Source organism: Nesoenas mayeri (genome assembly GCF_963082525.1).
Source record: "Nesoenas mayeri genome assembly, chromosome: 9".
In the NCBI taxonomy this organism is placed as follows: Eukaryota; Metazoa; Chordata; class Aves; order Columbiformes; family Columbidae; genus Nesoenas; species Nesoenas mayeri.
Genome location: NC_137557.1, coordinates 16,021,918 through 16,040,835, shown reverse-complemented (window position 1 = coordinate 16,040,835; position 18,918 = coordinate 16,021,918). Strand labels below are relative to the sequence as shown.

At 43.9% G+C, this 18,918-nt stretch overlaps 1 protein-coding gene across 2 annotated transcripts in view; it reads right to left on the bottom strand.

Annotated features, from left to right (window-relative positions):
* FARP2 (FERM, ARH/RhoGEF and pleckstrin domain protein 2) overlaps positions 1 to 18,918 on the bottom strand; it is a gene marked incomplete at both ends in the record, with an annotated part of 70,826 nt that overhangs the window by 39,345 nt on the left and 12,563 nt on the right. For both annotated transcript variants that reach the window (XM_080349921.1, XM_080349922.1), the window contains 5 exons: positions 3,780 to 3,894; positions 5,893 to 5,990; positions 7,860 to 7,938; positions 13,188 to 13,230; positions 14,637 to 14,741. In XM_080349921.1, coding sequence (XP_080206047.1) covers positions 3,780 to 3,894; positions 5,893 to 5,990; positions 7,860 to 7,938; positions 13,188 to 13,230; positions 14,637 to 14,741 — 440 coding nt within the window. The remainder of the gene's footprint in view (positions 1 to 3,779; positions 3,895 to 5,892; positions 5,991 to 7,859; positions 7,939 to 13,187; positions 13,231 to 14,636; positions 14,742 to 18,918) is intronic.

Below are 18,918 nucleotides of genomic sequence, written 5' to 3'. Positions count from 1 at the left end.
CTGCAAACTGGCCTCTGAGTAAGGGCACTCAAGCTGAGCCGTCCTCCAGAAACGGGATTCTCCTGCAGGCTCTGCTTTTAGACGGCTCTGTCAAAAGCAATCATCAGTGAAGAAACCATAGCATCAGCCTGCCACAGGTAAGCAAGGGAATAGTAAGGTCCGCTAAGGAAATAAAAAAATGAAAATAAACCACAAAAATAAAAATATGACGAAGAAGGATGATGGGAGAGAGAAGCATTTAGTCCATTGAACTGCACTGTGCATCGCTGGGAAGGAGACAGGGCCCACGGTCCGTGCTCCCGCCTGCTCTTTGGAACTGAAACAAGGAAAAATGTGTCTGAACTCTGCAAAAACGCAGCACCGTCACAACTCCCACTGCAAACAGAACAGGGAGGGACTGGGAAGGGAGAAGGAAGTCACAGCTGGTTTTAGGATTGCAGCGCTTCCAAAACAACACGTCCTTTAACAACAGTTTTTCCAAAGGCACAGGGAGATTTAGAGCACATGTCCAAGGTGCTCGGGTATCACTAACCTTCACCTGGAATCTTTTCTAACCACGTGCCTTGGCCTTGCATCTTACCGTGGTTTGAACGTACAGTTCTAGAACATTGTTTTAAAATAGGATTTGCCATCATTTTAATAAAATGGTTCTATTAGATGCAGTTCTTATTCAACTAATGAAAAGTATACTTATGAAGTAAGGAATCTTTTCCTGTTAATCTTCCTCTGAATTCTTCCTGGCAGGCAAAAATACAAACTTCCTTTACTGTAAAGAATGATTAGAAGTAACTTGTCTGAAAAAAGTTCAAGCCTAATTAATAAAATGAGCAGTCCCTGACTCACTGGGAAGTCAGTCACGACCTTCCCATCAAGCAAAGTAAACCCAGAAAATTCCCCGCGAGCAGAAGCCACTCAGAGGGATCCAGGCACGAGGTTAACGACGGGCTGTTCTGTGCAGGGTCTGGATGGACGTATCTCACAACTACAACATCACACATCTCACGTTCGAAAGAAATCTCCAGTTTGGAAGCCATCAGCCTCTACTGTATGGTACCATCAAATCCTTTCCTGAAGCCATCTGTAGCTTTAGACTGCTCAGCGTCTTGCAGCACTGAAGTTTCACAATGTTGTTACGAGTTGTATGAAAAGGACGTTCCCCCTATTCCTTTCATTTTCTTTGAAGTTACTGCCTAATTGTTTCAGTACTTTTCTTCTGACATGAGAAAAACGATGAAATACTTCTGAGCAATTACATTCTACATTACTACATTCTCCCAAGGTGAAGAATCCTAGCAAACATATTAATCTTCTTCAAAATTACCTCAAATTACTTCAAAACAGCATTTAATATGTTCCTTCATCATTTCCACACGCACCTCAAAGGTTCAAAATCAGAAAAAACATCTGATTTCATTAAGAATCAACAAAGCCGCAACTCCATCACTATCAATAATTTCAGTACTAATAAAAAAGAGTGACCATAAAAAGCACACAGTTAATTATTTAAATGCTCTGGAACTGATTTTTCTAATACAGAAGGATATGTATTATTAGAAAATACATGCCTTAAACACAGATGCCGCCTTGAAAAATCTCCATTCTGTCTTAAAGTCAGTCAGCAACGATCCCCAAGTCCCCACACAGAGCAAAAGGAAAAGTTAAACTTCTAATATAGTATTTGCATTACAACACATAACCATGCTTAATATAATGTATGTGTGGATATTTCCAACTAATAAAAGCACTCTAAGTTACTAAATTCTAACACTCGAGGTCTCAAAAATTACAGAAAAGACAGACCTATCAGGTGAAATCAAACCTTTAGCACCATTTTATCAAACAGCTTCTCCTGGTTTAAGACATCAGCTCTGAACTGCACACATGAGGTTAGGACCGTGATGGCAGGTAGCACACTGAAATTTCGCAGGGATATTAGTACGGTGTGCTTACAAGCCTAAAAGAACAAAGTCAGGGCAAATGCAGATCATGCACTGCAAACCCTGATCTTCCGAGCAGTGTTTTGGTCATGACAGATCCTCCCTGTAGGTTGGCTTCTCCTTTACAACCACCATGTTGAATCTACTCCAAATCTTTTTACTTACCAAAAAACCTGCTACACCACCGAGACACAAGTCTATGGGGCCGGATGGGATCCAGCCACAGGTACTGAGGGACCTGCTGGAGGTGCTCACCAAGCCACTTTCAATTGTGTATCAGCAACCCTGGCTAACTAGGATCTAGACAAGGGAACCAAGTGCAACTTCAGTAAGTTTAGAGGACACCAAGTTGGACTGGAGTGTTGATCTGCTGGAGGGTATGAAGGCCATACAGAGGGATCTGGACCGGCTGGATCAATGGGCTGAGGTCAATCATCTGAGGTTCAACAAGGACAAGTGCTGGGTCCTGCACCTGGGTCACAACAACCCCATGAACGCTGCAGGCTGGGGAGGAGCGGCTGGAAAGGAAAAGGACCTGGGAGTGTTGGTGACAGTGGCTGAACATGAGCCAGCGTGTGCCCAGGTGGCCAAGAGGCCACCAGCATCCTGGCTGGTACCAGCACTGGTGTGGCCAGCAGCCCCAGGGCAGTGACCGTCCCTGTGCTGGGACCTGGGGAGGACAAACCGCCAATCCTGGGGGCAGTTCTGGGCCCCTCATGCCAAGAAAGATCTTGAGGTGCTGGAGCGAGTGGAGAGAAGGGAACGGAGCTGGTGAGGGGCTGGAGCACAAGTGTGATGGGAGCGGCTGAGGGACCTGGGGGGTTCAGCTGGAGAACAGGAGCTGAGGGGAGACCTTCTGATCTCTGACCTGCCTGAAAGGAGCTTGGAGCCAGGGGGGTCGGGCTCTGCTCCCCAGGAACAAGCGCCAGGAGCAGAGGAAACGGCCTCAAGTTGTGCCTGGGGAGGTTGAGGTTGGATGTGGGGAACAATTTCTTCCCCAAAGGGCTGTGGGGCATTGGAACAGGCTGCCCAGGGCAGTGCTGGAGTCACCATCCCTGGAGGGTTGGACAAATGGAGATGAGGTTCTCAGGGACATGGGGCAGTGCCAGGGGTGGGTTATGGTTGGACTCGATGAGCTTGAGCGGCTTTTCCAACCAAAATGATTCTGTGATTTTACAGTGCATGCAGGGTAGATCTTCACATTTTAAGAGCAGACACATTAGACTGTAAAACACACAACCTCCCTGTACATCAAATGGACAGAAGCAAGCATTTCAAACAATGAAGTTTTTGTTTCTGGACTTCCTGACTGTGTACTGCAATTAATTTTATTTTTGTGGAAAATAGTTTCTTTGTCCCTAATAAACTTTACTGATTTAAAAAATGATCTGATTCTGATGAAAGTGACTTCTCCCCCACTCCCTCCACCCTTCCCCATCTCCTTTATGCTTAACGAGTACAGAATGAGTACAATGCAACTGATCTATAATTATTTAGACAAAAGCAAGACCTATGCATTTGATGGCAAGCTGAACTTAAACTTGGTAGACTGGAAATTCTGAAGAATGATTTTGCTTAAAACCACTATTATAAGCTCATAGTAGCTTTCTCTGGCCCATTATTTAAGGTGCACTGAAAAATCACTGGAGAAAAACTATTGCCCAATAATTCTGGCTTAACCATGTAACTACTGCTGCATCCAACTTTGCTTGTTAGATATAAACGGTGTTTAACTTATACAATCTTCACATCATGCCATTGCACAGCGTGGTCAAGCTCTACCGAGTGAGTCCATCTGCTCCCAGGAGTAAACGTTAGGGGTGTACATTCATCCTCACTTACACATGCTTCCTGTGGAACTCCAGAATCTTTCCTTCAATTCTTTCCTGGTTTGGCAAATACTGGTTTGTTTTAAGGTGTTCTCGATCCTCTGATTCATCAAAATCCCCTATTTCAGCTATTACAGAAAAGAAAACAACGTTAGAATAGGAAGAACCAAAGGAAAATGACAGAAAATACTTGGTAAGGAATTACAGAGACCCCAAGCGCCAGAATGCGTTTTCCTTTAAGTGCTTCAAATTGGTGCATTACGCTTTGTATCCGGCTTCATTTTACAAAATACTCATGTTTATTCCAAGCAGACTTCCTGGGGATTATAGCACTATTGGAACACCATTTGGAAAATGCAGTCTTTACAGTCTAAGATACAAGACTTGTGCAGCAGGCCCATGAGGTGGCCTCATCCAGGGTGTCAAACTCATTTTCAAGGGGGCACATCACCCTCGTGATTGCCTTCAAAGGGCTGAATCTCATTTTAGGACAGTATAAATGTAGGACTAGTTATAAATATTCCTTTCTTACAAATACCTCATACCAAACCAGTATATTTCAGTTTAATTTTTGCAAATATACGTAAAATAGTTATGGACAAGCCTACGTGGGAAGAGGGGAATTGACATTTTAGGAACTGTCAAAAATAAATACATAGCAAAACAAGAAAGGAGTGTTATGTGACTATAATCCCCTCAGAGCCTCTGGTGTCTCCTTCACATATTGATGCCTTTCAGAAATGATGCTGTGGATTTAGGAAGAGATTTACAGAAGAAAAAAGCATTAATTCCAAGTGTGGAACAGCTTCATGTGATAAGACACAAAGCGACCAGCAGACTTTGGCTTGGAAAAGAAAAGCATGAGGCAGGCAGAACCTATGCAGACATATGTAAAAATTACATACATATGTGAATAAATACACTTTAAAAATTATTTACTTTTTCTGATAATAAACTATGAAGTTACAATATTAAATTAAAATACAAAAAGTTTTAAAAAGACAAAAGGGTAGATGTCACCCTACAAAATTCCCCAAAACTAAGCTGTAAAGCTCATTTTCATGGAAGGTTGCCAAAAATATAAGCAAATTCAACAACTGGACAAATACCTGGAAGCAAAGCTCATCAAGGGCAACTAAACATCTAACTAATCATCTCATCCAGGGCAGCTGTTCTTAAAAAGAGTTTAAAATCACGCCAGCATATGAAATGACAAGGAAAAAAACCTGAAAGATACTTTTGTAATATCGTTTATGTTAAAAATAATCATATTCTTTCTCGTTTCTGATTTTCTAGGAGAACAGAAGCAAGTTAAGCGAGGGGAGATGCTGAGATTCGCTCACCAGCTCTGCACGGCACTGCTGGAAACCACAAGCAAATGTTAATTGTGTCACTCACCGACATCACGCACAAGATGGCTTCGCTCTTCCAATAAAATCACCATAACTAATTGTATTATTATATTACAATGCAGAATTACATAACTAAGAACTATTTAGCAGTGCACGTGTGAAGAGATATCATTTAACGGTTTTTGTTCCAGGCCAGTGGGGAGGCACAAAACCCCCTTTCTGTAGCTCAGGTTACAGATCTGTAACCACTCTCATAATGTGGCTGCTGCTCCAGCTGATTCAGTGTCTGAACACATTCCAGGATTTCAAGCTGCTCATCTTCAAGGCCACATTTTTAGGCCTCCAGGCACATACAGACTGAACAAGCAGCAACATGGAGAACTTCCAAAGCAATTGCTTCCCATTTCCAAGGAGGAACAGCCCCACTGCTGGACTTGTTCTGGCGTGTTACTAGTTTTATTTCAGCCCAGTCTCTATACACTGATGTCCCGCCAGCCACGGGGAAATTGTGAAACCAAGGTAGGGAAGCCAGGAGGCAGAAGGGAGCAGGCCAGGGAGTGCTGGTGAGCTGGTTCACAGACAGCACGCAGGGGGTTTGGTTTTCTACAGCGTCCATGAAGCCAAAGTTATCCCATCCGTATGCACCAGCTGTTCTGCCCCACAGCTAGCCCTGGGGATAATCGCAGTGTTCAAAAACAAGGGGTTCACTGCACACACAGAGGGAAATACTGCAGGATGGAAAACGCTCTCGGCTCCCGCAGGCGCGATACTCACACTGCAGGAGGTGCGAGACCAGCAGGGCGGCCGTGTTGTCACTGCAGGTCAGACGTTCCTCCGCCAGGTCCCTCTTGATTTGCAACGCAAACAGGTACCTGAGAGCGAGCCACAGCTTGGAGTTAAAAACACCACCTCGGCACCAGAGCAAACAGTGAGACAAGGGCTTTCTGAAAGCAGGATTGTATAAAACCAGCATCTCCTTGCTCTTCCCCTCTCCAAACATGGTAACACAGAAGCCTGGCTACCAACAGCAGTCAAATCAAACCAAACAGCCCGTGACTATTGCAGTGCAGTTTTATCGGTACAAATGAACACACAGGAACACGGGCAGAAGGAAAACCACACTGAACAGCCGGATTTGGGAAGTAAGAGCAGCTGTCATTTTCAGCTGGAAAGAAACGTACTGAATACTTCAAGTGGTTTTATTATATTAGAGAAAAGACAGAGGAACATTGCTGGTTCTAATATCTTGTTAAGAAAAATAACGAGCATTTCTGCTAGCACTCTGTTTATGCAGTGGTTGTATTTTCCAGGACTATGCTAGCAGCCTACAAAGACAGTAAGAAATTCAATTTGCTTTCTTATACTGCTATACTCATTTAACTAAAGTATTTTCCAATCAGTTGTTAAAGAGGAATAGATTTCTATCTAACAGTTTTGTATAATAAGCTGCCTGCAAAACATACAAGGGTAGAAGGAAAAACATGGCAGCCTTGAAAGCACCAACCTTGAAAGGACCAACCTAACCCAAACTTAATCTATTTCTATGAAAGTAATGCTGGCAAGTCTTTTGTGATTTCCTTTTAACTTGAAAGACGGTGTAATATGGACTCCAGTAAATAGGCAGCTCATTACTATAAACCTTTGAACTGAGAGACTGATTAATATTCATTATGAAATTACACCCTGAAAGACACAGTAACTTTTTCTAAAAGAATAATTGATTTTAAAACATTATGTATCATATTCTTGAGGCAAAAAGATAATAAAAGGTATACATTTTGAATGTGTGGGGGGTTTTTTGAAGTACTGAAAGTATGCATTAAAAACTTGTACAAAGTATGCTCTGTTTTCTGCATATCTGACTGAGCTACTTTGATTTCTTCAATATAGTCACAATAAAGTGTACATATCATTAATAGCATTATGAAATACCAAGACGCTCTAAGTGCAGACCAGAATTCCACAATAAATACTCCATAAATAGGCAAAAATACAGTTCTTGCTCCAAAAAGATGCATTCCTAATGAAATTCCGACAAAAGCCTGCAATTAACATAGGAAAATGGGGAGCAAAGGAAACACTCAGAAAGTATTCATCATTACAAGAGACAATTGCATCTCATCACAGCAGTTCTGCTGGTTTACTGTGAAATAAGGAACGCTGCACATGTCTCCAAGGATTTCCATTTAAAAGAGGAAACGCATTAAATGAGCTCTTCAAACACTAAAATCCCAGGGAATGTGCCTGTTAGAGGCACAGACTTCAAAGCACGTTCGCAGGTGCCAGCAAGTGTCTGCTTGACTTACTAATGATCAGCGAGTGACTGGCCAAAGCGACCCATGGGGAGCACCGGTGAAAAATGTGCACAGCAAAGCCAGGCGGAGAACACTTACAAGTGTGGACTTAGGAATTTTAAACGATCAATCATTTACAAAGTATGTACTGGTTATTTTATCTAGTTACTGTTTATAAATTTGAGTATTTCCTCTCTAGCCTGTCTCTTGGCACTGTGATGTCTGGCAACCCCTAACCTGCGCTGTTTTCTGCCTTGAAAAATAGGTTTTCCAATAACATTCATCTGCCGACGTGTGTCTTCCAAAACTGTGACACTAATGAGAAGTGCTTTTTTGCTCATCTTCAATGTCAGTTTGGTTTGGAAACAGAACCCATGTCCTCCTATTCTTACCTTCCTATTGTTTCAGTAGGTCATGCAAATCCAAATCTTCAAAACAAGACTTTACCTGGTATATTCCTCTTGCAGCTGACCCGGGTCTGGAGGGAAAAACTTGACCGCTAGACGAAGCATTGTAGTCTTTGGTCCTGTAAAAAACATTTAGTCATTTCACAACAAACTCTTGTTCTTCATCAGCAAGTGCAGATTACGTTTTCCAACACGCAGAGCAATACAGTGCACACAAAGTCTGGCCAGCTTTCAGCTTGCTGGCTACCTACAGCAGGGCTCGTGGGGTACAGATAGCCCATGTCAACGGAGACACAGCAGACAGGGCTGTTCAGTTCCTCTGAACACAAGTGAATCTGCGGCCTGGTCCTGGCATGCCTGCCAATACCCATCTCATCCCCTTCTTAATGCTGTTCTTGTCAATCTCAACAACGGGGAAAAAAAATTCAACATTTAAATCTAAACAGAAGCTTTAGTAACTATTTGGTATAGTCCATAATGCTCCGTGTAACGTTTTATATCAAGAAAACCCAACTGTGACTGGACCACATTATCAGTTTCAGTGTCATGACTCTGGCTGCCTCAATGAGAGCCATCAAGATGCTGAAGGGAGTAGAGCATCTCCCGTGTGAGGAAAGGCTGAGGGAGCTGGGGCTCTGGAGCTGGACAAGAGGACACTGAGGGGGGACTCATTCCTGGGGATCAATATGGAAAGGGGGAGTGTCAGGAGGATGGAGCCAGGCTCTTCTGGGTGACAACCAGTGACAGGACAAGGGGCAGTTGGTGCAAACTGGAACACAGGAGATTCCACTTAAACATGAGAAGCAACTTGTTGGGGGTGAGGGTGGCAGAGCCTGGCCCAGGCTGCCCAGGGAGGTTGTGGAGTCTCCTTCTGTGCAGACATTCCAACCCGCCTGGACACCTTCCTGTGTAACCTCATCTGGGTGTTCCTGCTCCATGGGGGGATTGAACTGGATGAGCTTTCGAGGTCCCTTCCGGTCCCTGACATTCTGTGACACCCACAAAGCCATGTCAGCAGGGTTTTCAGAGGGATGTGACAGGGCACCACCATCGCCACGACTGGGCAGCACCGCTCTGCCGCTGGGTTTTCCCGGCTCCAAGCAGGAACAGCCGCGTGTTTGGCAGGCAGAGCACTGACCCACCTTTGCTTCCAGAGCCAGCTGAGCTCCCTTTGCAGACCCCCTGGGACAGGAGCTGCTCATCCCACAGCCCCACTCATGGCATCTCCAGCCACCTGCCAGGGACCCGGACCTGTCCCCAGGAGCAAGGACAGGCCGCCTGGAGTGTGCAGAGCTGGACAAGGCAGGACAAACCCTGGAAAGACGGACTCCCTCTAAAAGACAGGGGAAGAAGTGGGAAGAGGAAAAACTGCAGCCCTGCTTCTTGCTACATCACTGGCCATGGATTTCATGACCCGAGCGAACTTCAAGGCCAGCCCTGCTGGCCTCTAGTAAAAACCACAGCTGACGCCTTCCAGCCCTGCCTGCCCTGGGATTCCACCAGCTGCTGCAGTTCCAAAGCAAGCCTAGCCAAATTAAAACAAAAATAATAATCAAATTTGTTTGAGCGTGTTGGTAAGCGCACTAACCAGCCTGGTTTAATTTATTTTAAGCTCCAAGATCTCTTACAGCTTGACAAAGTCCAGTTTAACCCTGCCCATCCCAAAGCACACTGGTTTCTTCTGGCCGGAATAGCCGATTCCCACACCCCAAACATTCCTCCACTCACTCACGCTCTTATTTGCTAACAGGGGAATAACAAACTCTGCTTCCTGCCAAGTAGCTGGAGAACTAATGCTCACACAGCAGCAAGAGGAGCAGCTCCTAGCCTCTGAGCCCAGAATTACCACAGCTTTGGTGAACACAATCCCCAAATCCTCACCCAAATGACAGTGCCACATCCGAAAATGAAAGGAGCTGGAAATAACACCTTATAACGATACACAAAGCTCGCATTTGGCAGAGACTAAAACCATACTAAGGATGATGGCAGAGCGGTGGATGTGGTCTACCTTGACTTCAGTAAAGCCTTTGACACAGTCTCCCACAGCATCCTCACAGCTAAGTTGAGGAGATGTGGTCTAGACAATAGAGTAGTGAGGTGGGTTGCAAACTGGCTTAAGGAGAGAAGCCAGAGAGTGGTAGTCAATGGTGCGGAGTCTAGTTGGAGGCCAGTATCTAGTGGAGTGCCTCAGGGGTCAGTACTGAGGCCAATATTATTCAATATATTCATTAACGATTTGGACGAGGGAATAGAGCATACTATCAGCAAGTTTGCTGATGACACTAAGCTGGGATGAGTGGCTGACACGCCAGAAGGCTGTGCTGTCATCAGAGACCTGGACAGGCTGGAGGGTTGGGCGGGGAATAACCTGATGAAATTTAACAAGGGCAAGCGTAGAGTCCTGCATCTGGGCAGGAACAACCCCAGGTTCCAGTATAGGCTGGGAAATTACATATTGGAAAGCAGTGTAGGGGAAAGGGACCTGGGGGTCCTGGTGGACAACAGGATGACCATGAGCCAGCACTGGGCCCTTGTGGCCAGGAAGGCCAATGGTACCTGGGGTGTATTACAAGGGGGGTGGTTAGTAGATCAAGAGAGGTCCTTCTTCCCCTCTACTCCGCCCTGGGGAGACCACATCTGGAATATTGTGTCCAGTTGTGGCCCCGCACTTCCAGAAGGACAGGGAACTGCTGGAGAGAGTCCAGTGCAGGGCAACGAAGATAATTAATGGAGTGGAGCATCTCCCTTATGAGGAAAGGCTGAGGGAGCTGGGTCTCTTTAGTTTGGAGAAGAGGAGACTGAGGGGTGACCTTATTAATGTTTATAAATATATAAAGGGTGAGTGCCATGAGGATGGAGCCAGGCTCTTCTCGGTGGCAAACAATGATAGGACAAGGGGCAATTCAAGAGGTTCCACTTGAATTTGAGAAAAAACTTCTCAGTGAGGGTGACAGACACTGGAACAGGCTGCCCAGGGGGGCTGTGGAGTCTCCTTCTCCGGAGACATTTAAAACCCACCTGGACATGTTCCTGTGCGACCTCACCTAGGCGTTCCTGCTCCAGCAGGGGGATTGGACTGGATGATCTTTTGAAGTCCCTTCCAATCCCAAACATACTGTGATACTGTGTGATTCTATAGTTCCTGAGATGTACCAATTGGGGAAAATAAATAGTTTTAATTACTCCGGGGGGGGGGAGAGGGGGGGCAGGAAAATACCACCAATAAAACAACAACTTTACGTCAAATTTCTGAAAATACTCAGAGCCTTTGGGGAGTTCCACAAGGTTATGAACAGATCTGTGCGTTACTCTTGCCCATCAATAGGAAAGTATTGCTGCCAGAGCATTCTGGGCAGTGTTCTGAGCATCGCTTACAGCAAATGACAATGAATATTACCAACTACCAACTAAATACATAACGCTGCATATTTGTACATAATACTGCATATTTGCTTCTGCAGCACAACTCCTCCTCTTTTTTTTTTTTTTTTTTTTTTAATCTTGCCTTTCCTCTGTAAGTCCCATTAGAATTAGGAGAAGAAACACTGAGCCAGTCTGAACGAAGCTACAGAATACATTGTAAGAAACCAAATCTGAGCAAAACCATGAACACCGCCAAAAACATCAGGCAAAATTACCCATGCAGGTATGGTGAACATAGCACTATATAAACTGGCAACACCCCCGAGAAGGTACCCACATGCCAACCCGATATTGTACGCCTATCAGGTAGTCAAGCATTTGGATCTGAACCCCTCGGCCTCCGGAGATGTTCAGCAGTAAAACTGACTGTGTTCATTTGAAATGAATCAAAAATAAAATCTGTCTCATACAACACAACGTTCTTCACATCTCCAAAGAGGTCATTGGCCAAGACTAATTTGAAGTAAACGTTAATAATTTAGAGCTTTTGTCTTTGGACTCAGAACTGCATTAAACATGAAGAGTCATCAACACAAAGTACCAGGTCTGGGCTGTGGTTCTTCAAAGCACATGATACCAAAAGTTACAAGGTGAACTGCAAAATCATTCCGTTCTGAAAAAGCAAACCGACCGAGAAAACAACAAAAAAGAACCTCAGCAAAACTTCTGAAAGCGCAAATATTGGAAAAGGTCCCTTAGTTCTTAATGTGCACATTGTCAAATGGTAACGTTAATTTCCCTCTGCAGGCTGTGGATTCAGCAGAACTGTTCAGGAGTTCTCAGGAAGACAATCCTGAGCAATCATGTCAGTGCCAGATTCAACAACAGAAGAGCCATAAATCTTAGCAGAGTCTCATGGTTTTAAACCATTTTAGAACAACATAAGCACCAGCGGGGAACACGTGGCCTAAGGGCAAATCTCCCCAATGGATCCGCTACAGAAGAGGATACAAAAGGAGCAACCAAGGAGCACCTGTGCTCCACCAGATCTTGTGACTAAGATACAACTCCTTCCAGCCAGGAACACTGGGAAAAGACCAAACTACATGGAATGTAAAAAATAATGGCACTCAACAATATTCTGGCGGGTAGGGGGGGAATTGAAAGCATGACAAAGCCTTCTGAGGAAGCCGCCTTTTACAGCTGGTTTGGCTCTTCTGCTTAAAACCCAATGTTGGTAAAGGTTAAAACCATGACCTTAAACAAATCTCACTAGAGTTGGTGATTTCTAATTTTCTGGAAATCACTTTCAGGCAGAAGAGTAACTAAAAACTACCTCCCAGTACTAATTGTCAACATTTTTCAAGAAAGATTTTGAGAGGACCAGGAATCCACCACACCCTTGTGGATCTTGTTTTTTCACAAAGCCTTTGCACTCAGGAAAATAAATAAGCAAACGGATTAAATTAATTCTAAAGGTTAAAAAAAAGGGTTTGATCTAATCTTTCAGTGTCGGAAGAACTACCATACTGTATTCTTCAATTATTTTTAACCTTTCGAGTGCCTCTCACGTTGCTTTTAGAGTAGCACAAAGCAAAGATAGTGTCGCTATTGCAATATTCTCCTGGCCGCAGAGCAGAAGCTCTGAGACGCAACCGGCGCAATAAATCAGAACATTCCTTTTTCTTTCCATCACCAGACAACACAACTTACAAAAGCTCACAACCAGCACGTCATGTTTCACTTCAACTCGACACCAGCTGAGCCAACCTGTCTAGATATTTATCACAGAGATTCACGGCTTCAGCGCGTTTCCATTCTACCCACCACATATTACACATTAAAAACGTCAGGTCTGCATGCCCCAACAGGAACCGCCATCACCCCCAGCAAGTACCATTTTCAGGGAAGCATAACCAGTAAATCAAGTCATAATTGTGAAAGCAACCCACATAAAAGCAGATGCAAATGAAGGAAAACTTCCTTTTTTAAAGGTACTTACTCCGTACTTGTTTAATAACAGGTTTCATAGGTTCCAGCCAAATCTGAAATGAAAGAAAAAAGAATTACAAGCCGACATTCATATTTGAATACAATATGAACACATCAAAAGTAAATTCAAATAAAGCAGTAATTTATGAGTATACATTTCTTCCTCCCTGAAGTGACACAGCAACTCCTTTGCTTTTAAAAAATATACTCACCTATTTGAAATTACATTTATTGTGTATCAATAGAAAAACCACTGATCTGTGCTTAAAGCTCAGCTGGGCAGGAGTCACAACAGTAAAAGCAGCCACCAGAACACAGAAGTGACACAGAACACACGCAGGAGTCAGGCTACAGAGCTACACGAGGTCCGTACAAAATGACACGGTGCAACTTTTTTCCCCTTCAGTGCTTTGTCCATCTCTCTTACCTACCTACGGATTTTTACTCAGGATCAATTTCCCACAAAGTTTTCTCTTTTGACAAGCACATTTTTAAAGCCAGACTTCTGTTGTTCTAGTAAAAGTATCCATAAAACTAATGCAAAGTGGAGTGGATGCTCAACTATTCTTTTTTCCCACCCCTCCAAAAAGAATTGTAACAAGACAGTGAAGTTTGGTCCTTACTAGTTACTTGTCTGCCTGAGAGAGAGTTGAGGATTATAAGAACCTTATTAGATGCAGAAACACTTTAGAGGTTTTGCAGAACAGAAACTAACCAAGCTTTACTGTATTTGCTTCACTGAAGAGCAGCATGTATTAGTGCTACTCGTGTTCTTGTGTTCTCAGTCATATTTTGTGCGTAATAGAAAAAAAATAACAAAGACATAGTTTTGTTAACATTTTCTAGTTTAGAAGCCACATTGTCCTCTTCACAAGGCAGAGGATAAGCGACTAGGACACTTACAGAGCACCAGTACTTATCCAGATCAATGATTTTAAAAGTTTGCAGGTCTGTATGTCTGCTGAGGTTTATATTTATTAGAAAGAGGTTCATAATGACTCCTCAGGGAAGTTAATTGAATACTGAACTAACTGAATATGAACACTATCAAAATTACTCGTGTAATATGATTTTGTAAGCGTTCGACAGACTACACTTTGAGTTGATGTCCCTCCTTCCAGAGGGAAGGAGTTTATGTCCCTGAAAGCAGGAACATCAGCAACTATTTAGCTGCTTTATACATAGTTTGAGATTTAACAAGAAGCAGAATCTGATTCCTCCCCTCTGCTTTATTAGCTGCCATTGTTCTGGTGAGCAAAGCAGATTTGCAGGAATCAAAGAGATAATCCTCTAGCAGACTCTGAAACTTTTGCCATGCAGGCAACTGCACTCACCCGATCTTTTTATTATAGAATCATAGAATTGCTTTGGTTGGAAAAGACCTTTAAGATCTTAAAATTCAATTGTTACCATAGCACTGCCAAGAATTATACCAAATGGGTCAGGAGACTGTACCTACCCAATATGACTGGATGTTCTGGAACTCAATCCCAAAGTAGTCCGATTCGATCAAATTCAGATGCTTGTAAACTTCTGTCAACAATGTCTGGCCATAATATTTTGACTAAGGAAGTAAAAGAGTGAGATTAATATATTTTAATAAGTTTACAGCAAATGAAAAAAAAAGTCATCTTTAGAAACCATAGAAAAATACCTCAAAGACTTTCACCATCATTCTTGTCAGTGTAACACACAAACACCTCATACACAGAGATGGCTCCACTAACAGCTTCCACAGAAGCCAAGGAACTTGAGCTGGAAAGGGCTGCTGGAGGTCAAGGTCACCTCTGTCCAACCTCCTGCTCACAGCAGGGTCAGCTGGGACACCAGATCAGATCAGATCAGCTGCAGCCACCTGCAGCTCCTCCAGCAACTGCTGAGAGAGTCCAGCGCAGCGACCAAGATGCTGAAGGGAGTGGAGCATCTCCCGTGTGAGGAAAGGCTGAGGGAGCTGGGGCTCTGGAGCTAGACAAGAGGAGACTGAGGGGCAACTCATTCCTGGGGATCAATATGGAAAGGGAGAGTGTCAGGAGGATGGAGCCAGGCTCTTCTGGGTGACAACCAGTGACAGGACAAGGGGCAATGGGTGCAAACTGGAACACAAAAGGTTCTGCTGAAATATGAGAAGAAACCTGTCGGGGGTGAGGGTGGCAGAGCCTGGCCCAGGCTGCCCAGGGGGGTTGTGGAGTCTCCTTCTCTGCAGACATTCCAACCCGCCTGGACACCTTCCTGTGTAACCTCATCTGGGTGTTCCTGCTCCATGGGGGGATTGCACTGGATGAGCTTTCCAGGGCCCTTCCAACCCCTGACATTCTGGGATTCTGTGATGCGAGTCCATGCCGGCTGAGCAAAGATGGTGCGTGCAGGTCGCACCCAACCTGAATTTAGGACTGGCCTAGGGAGGTCCAGGTGGCCCCACAGGACAGCAGGGGCTGCATGAACAGGACCTGCCAGGACGACACTGACCCAGCGTAGTCTGCACAGCCAAGGCCTTTGCTGATAAAACTGCAAAGGGTTCTAATCCAATGGGTTTTAATCCATTTTCTACAAAGCAACATCTTCGAAAAACCCTAAGTCTACCTTTTTTCTTACAACAGAGTTCAAGAAAACCCAAGGCGATAGTATTTATTCTGCTCATTAAGAAATAAACAGGAAGGCTACGGTTCCCTGCCCTAGAAACCAGCTGGAACCCAAACACCCTCCCCACGCCACACCTTCTGTGCAAAGGCGTTTGTGATGATTCTCTCCTCGAGAACCTCTCACACCAGCCCCTTCAGAGCCAGGTTAGGTGCAAAGCCACAAAACAAATACCTGGCTGTGGTAACACAGCACAAAATGATAAACTTGCAAAGCACACCCAATACAACCGCACCTGGGTCTGCTGGTGAAAACATCCAAGCTTGCTCTCACCAACTATTATTGCACGACTGCAGCAGCCACCACGGGAAAAACGGCTTTTATGGACCCGCCCCAGCCCACCCAGATCACACAGACAAGAATCCAAAGGGCTTTGGCATCTCTCATCAGGGCTGGCTCATTTGGAAAAGTCAGAAGGCCCGGAGCCTTCCTCATCCAAACACAGTTCTGTAACTGACTCTTTAAACACACAACGCTGTATCCTTTAAAAGTATTAGGCATTATAATAAATTTGTAAGAGAGAATAATTTAATAAAATGCAAATGAAAATATCTAACAGAAAGAATGGGCCACTTTAAAAACAGCGGGTTTAAAAAGGTAAAAATACGGGGAAAGTTGGGGAAATTGTTTCACATTACTGAGATGCATAAAAATTCAAGAGTAATTGCAGCTTACAGGAAAAAGAGATTAACTGTTGATGTTTAAAAACCTGCCATTTGGCTAAATACCTCTGTACCACTCCAAAAAACAAACTTCAGTGAGCAAAAGTACAGCAGCTGTGCAGTACTGCAAACCTGAAAACAGCGTCGGTAAGTGCAGCGTGGGAGCGGAGCCGAACGCAGCGCTGCAGCCACCCAGGGAAGCACAGGGGGAGCAGGACAGCACCAATTCGCACTTTCACCAGGCACGCTTTCCTGGGCGCGAATGCACCCCGCCCTAACTCCATTCGTTCTGAATGTTTCTTGGTGTCACGGTGGGTCAGGCCAGTGATGTCAAAACTCCCAAATAAAACTGCAAGTCAGGAGAAACAATCCAGTTGTTCAGCATTTCAGCGATATAGAGATGCCTGGGTGGGATATGACACAGAAGGAGCACTCTCCTCTTTCTCAGGACGAGTTTTGTGATGGCTAAAAGGGCATTTTCTTTGTAAGAACACAGGTGATTTTTATTATTTTTTAGCCAAAATCTGTGCCTGCAGAAGACTCTGTGGGTGTGGGTTTGGGTTTTTAAATGACGACAATGAAATAAGGAATGGCACAGGTAATGGTAAACCACCTCTTCAGTAAATCCCATTGTTCCTCGTCTGTGTACAGACACGTTTCTCAGACACGTTACGGGTCGCTTGCCACAGGGCCCACATGCTCCTGGAGAAATGCATTTTGAAAATTAAATTTTTAACTTCAAATGAAATCCATTTTTTGGTTTGCACTTGTGGATAAATCTTGAAGTAGTAACAGCAGAATATATCCTTAAATATATTTTATGGTACAGATACACATGCATTTATTATTATAATATGCCTACTATTCACAGGCACCATTCATTCGAGAAAGAAATGCTTCTAAGGCAGTGATGCAGAGATGGAGATACAGTGGTGCTCTGGTGGGCCTCATGAACTTCCCTCTGCAGAAGATGGGCTGCGCCAGCTCCGCGTGGCCACCTCCAGGAGCCACAGCCCAGGAGATGTCGCATTTCTTATCTGTGAAATAAGCAGGAATTCTAGTTCTGTTAGAATCGTTAAACTCGGATTCACTGCTGAAAGATGTCTGATAAGAGTCAGACAAGCTTTACAGTGAAACCAAGTCCTGTCTGTGGCTGATTATACACAGGTGTTAAAATGCTCCTGATCAGACTGTGATACGCAGGTCTCTCCCAAGTTACGTTCATGTGGCCCCGTGGGCAGCCCAGCTGCCTTCATTTCGCCCCAAAAAAGCGTCTGTTTGGCACACGGCGCCAGCACCTCGTGCCACGGCCATCCCTGCGCTCCCGGCCAGAGAAACCCACGCAGAAACTAAGACGGTCGGAGATGGGAGCACTTTGCACCTGATTAAATTATCCAGGTGCCACCCAAATGGTAAAAGTGTAAAATTATTTTGACTGGGCTATCTACTGTAACTTTAAATGTCGCTTATGATAACAAGCTGAGAAAAACCTTTTTCTAAGCTGAATGTCATTTCATAGCACTTCCTTCAAGCTATAAAGCAACAATAACAATGTAACATTTTAAAAGAACAGTAATAGGTTTATTTTATAATAAAAACAGGTTACAACAGCTTGAGACAGAACACAATATTTTATTACTATGTCTCAAGTGCTGTCAGGGAAAAATTTGAGCTATTTAGTTCCTCAAACTGTTTGTTACATTTATAACCATCTTTCTGAAAAGCTTAACATGTTGAAGTCAACAAAAATGAAGTTATGTAGTGGGTGCCGCCACATCATTGTTTAATCTGCACAAAAGCAGCACAAAGCAAAATCTTTGAAGTAATTACTTAATTACTGTGATTTTGACGTCAGGGCAAGAAGCTGCATGAATGCGTTTCAGAAAGGTCCTGTTTTCAATACAAATTCACCACACGGCATGCTTTCCATTCCAGACTTCTCAATTACTCTTTATACGCTGCCAAGACGACGACTACTGATATTACGGAATTATTCCGTATAAAAAGAAAGAAAAGAAACAGGGTAAAAAGAACGAAGTGGAGAGCTGGCCAAAGCTTTCCCTGCTGACCCAGCCCTAACTGTGCCATGGACTATTTTAACAAGTCATCATCAGAAAGCTGTTCAGTCCAATTATATATATTTTTAATGGATCTGTATATTCAGATGAAGCTGGAAGAGACCACCAGCTCACAAATTCTAAGCTGAAGTTTCTTGTCTGAAGGAGACATCTGTATTTTTCACTCCATCAGAAAAGGAAACATATTCAGTGTGAGCAATTTTTAGGACAGAGGAGTAAAAATGTAAATTGAAAAGAATAAAGCTGGAACAGCTGCTTTTCTTTTATCATCCCAACTGTTATTTCCTGTTTCCTCAACCACCACCTCCATGGCAGAGCCTCCCTCTGTCGGAACGGTCGAGCTTAGGAAGACAGGAAAACAAAC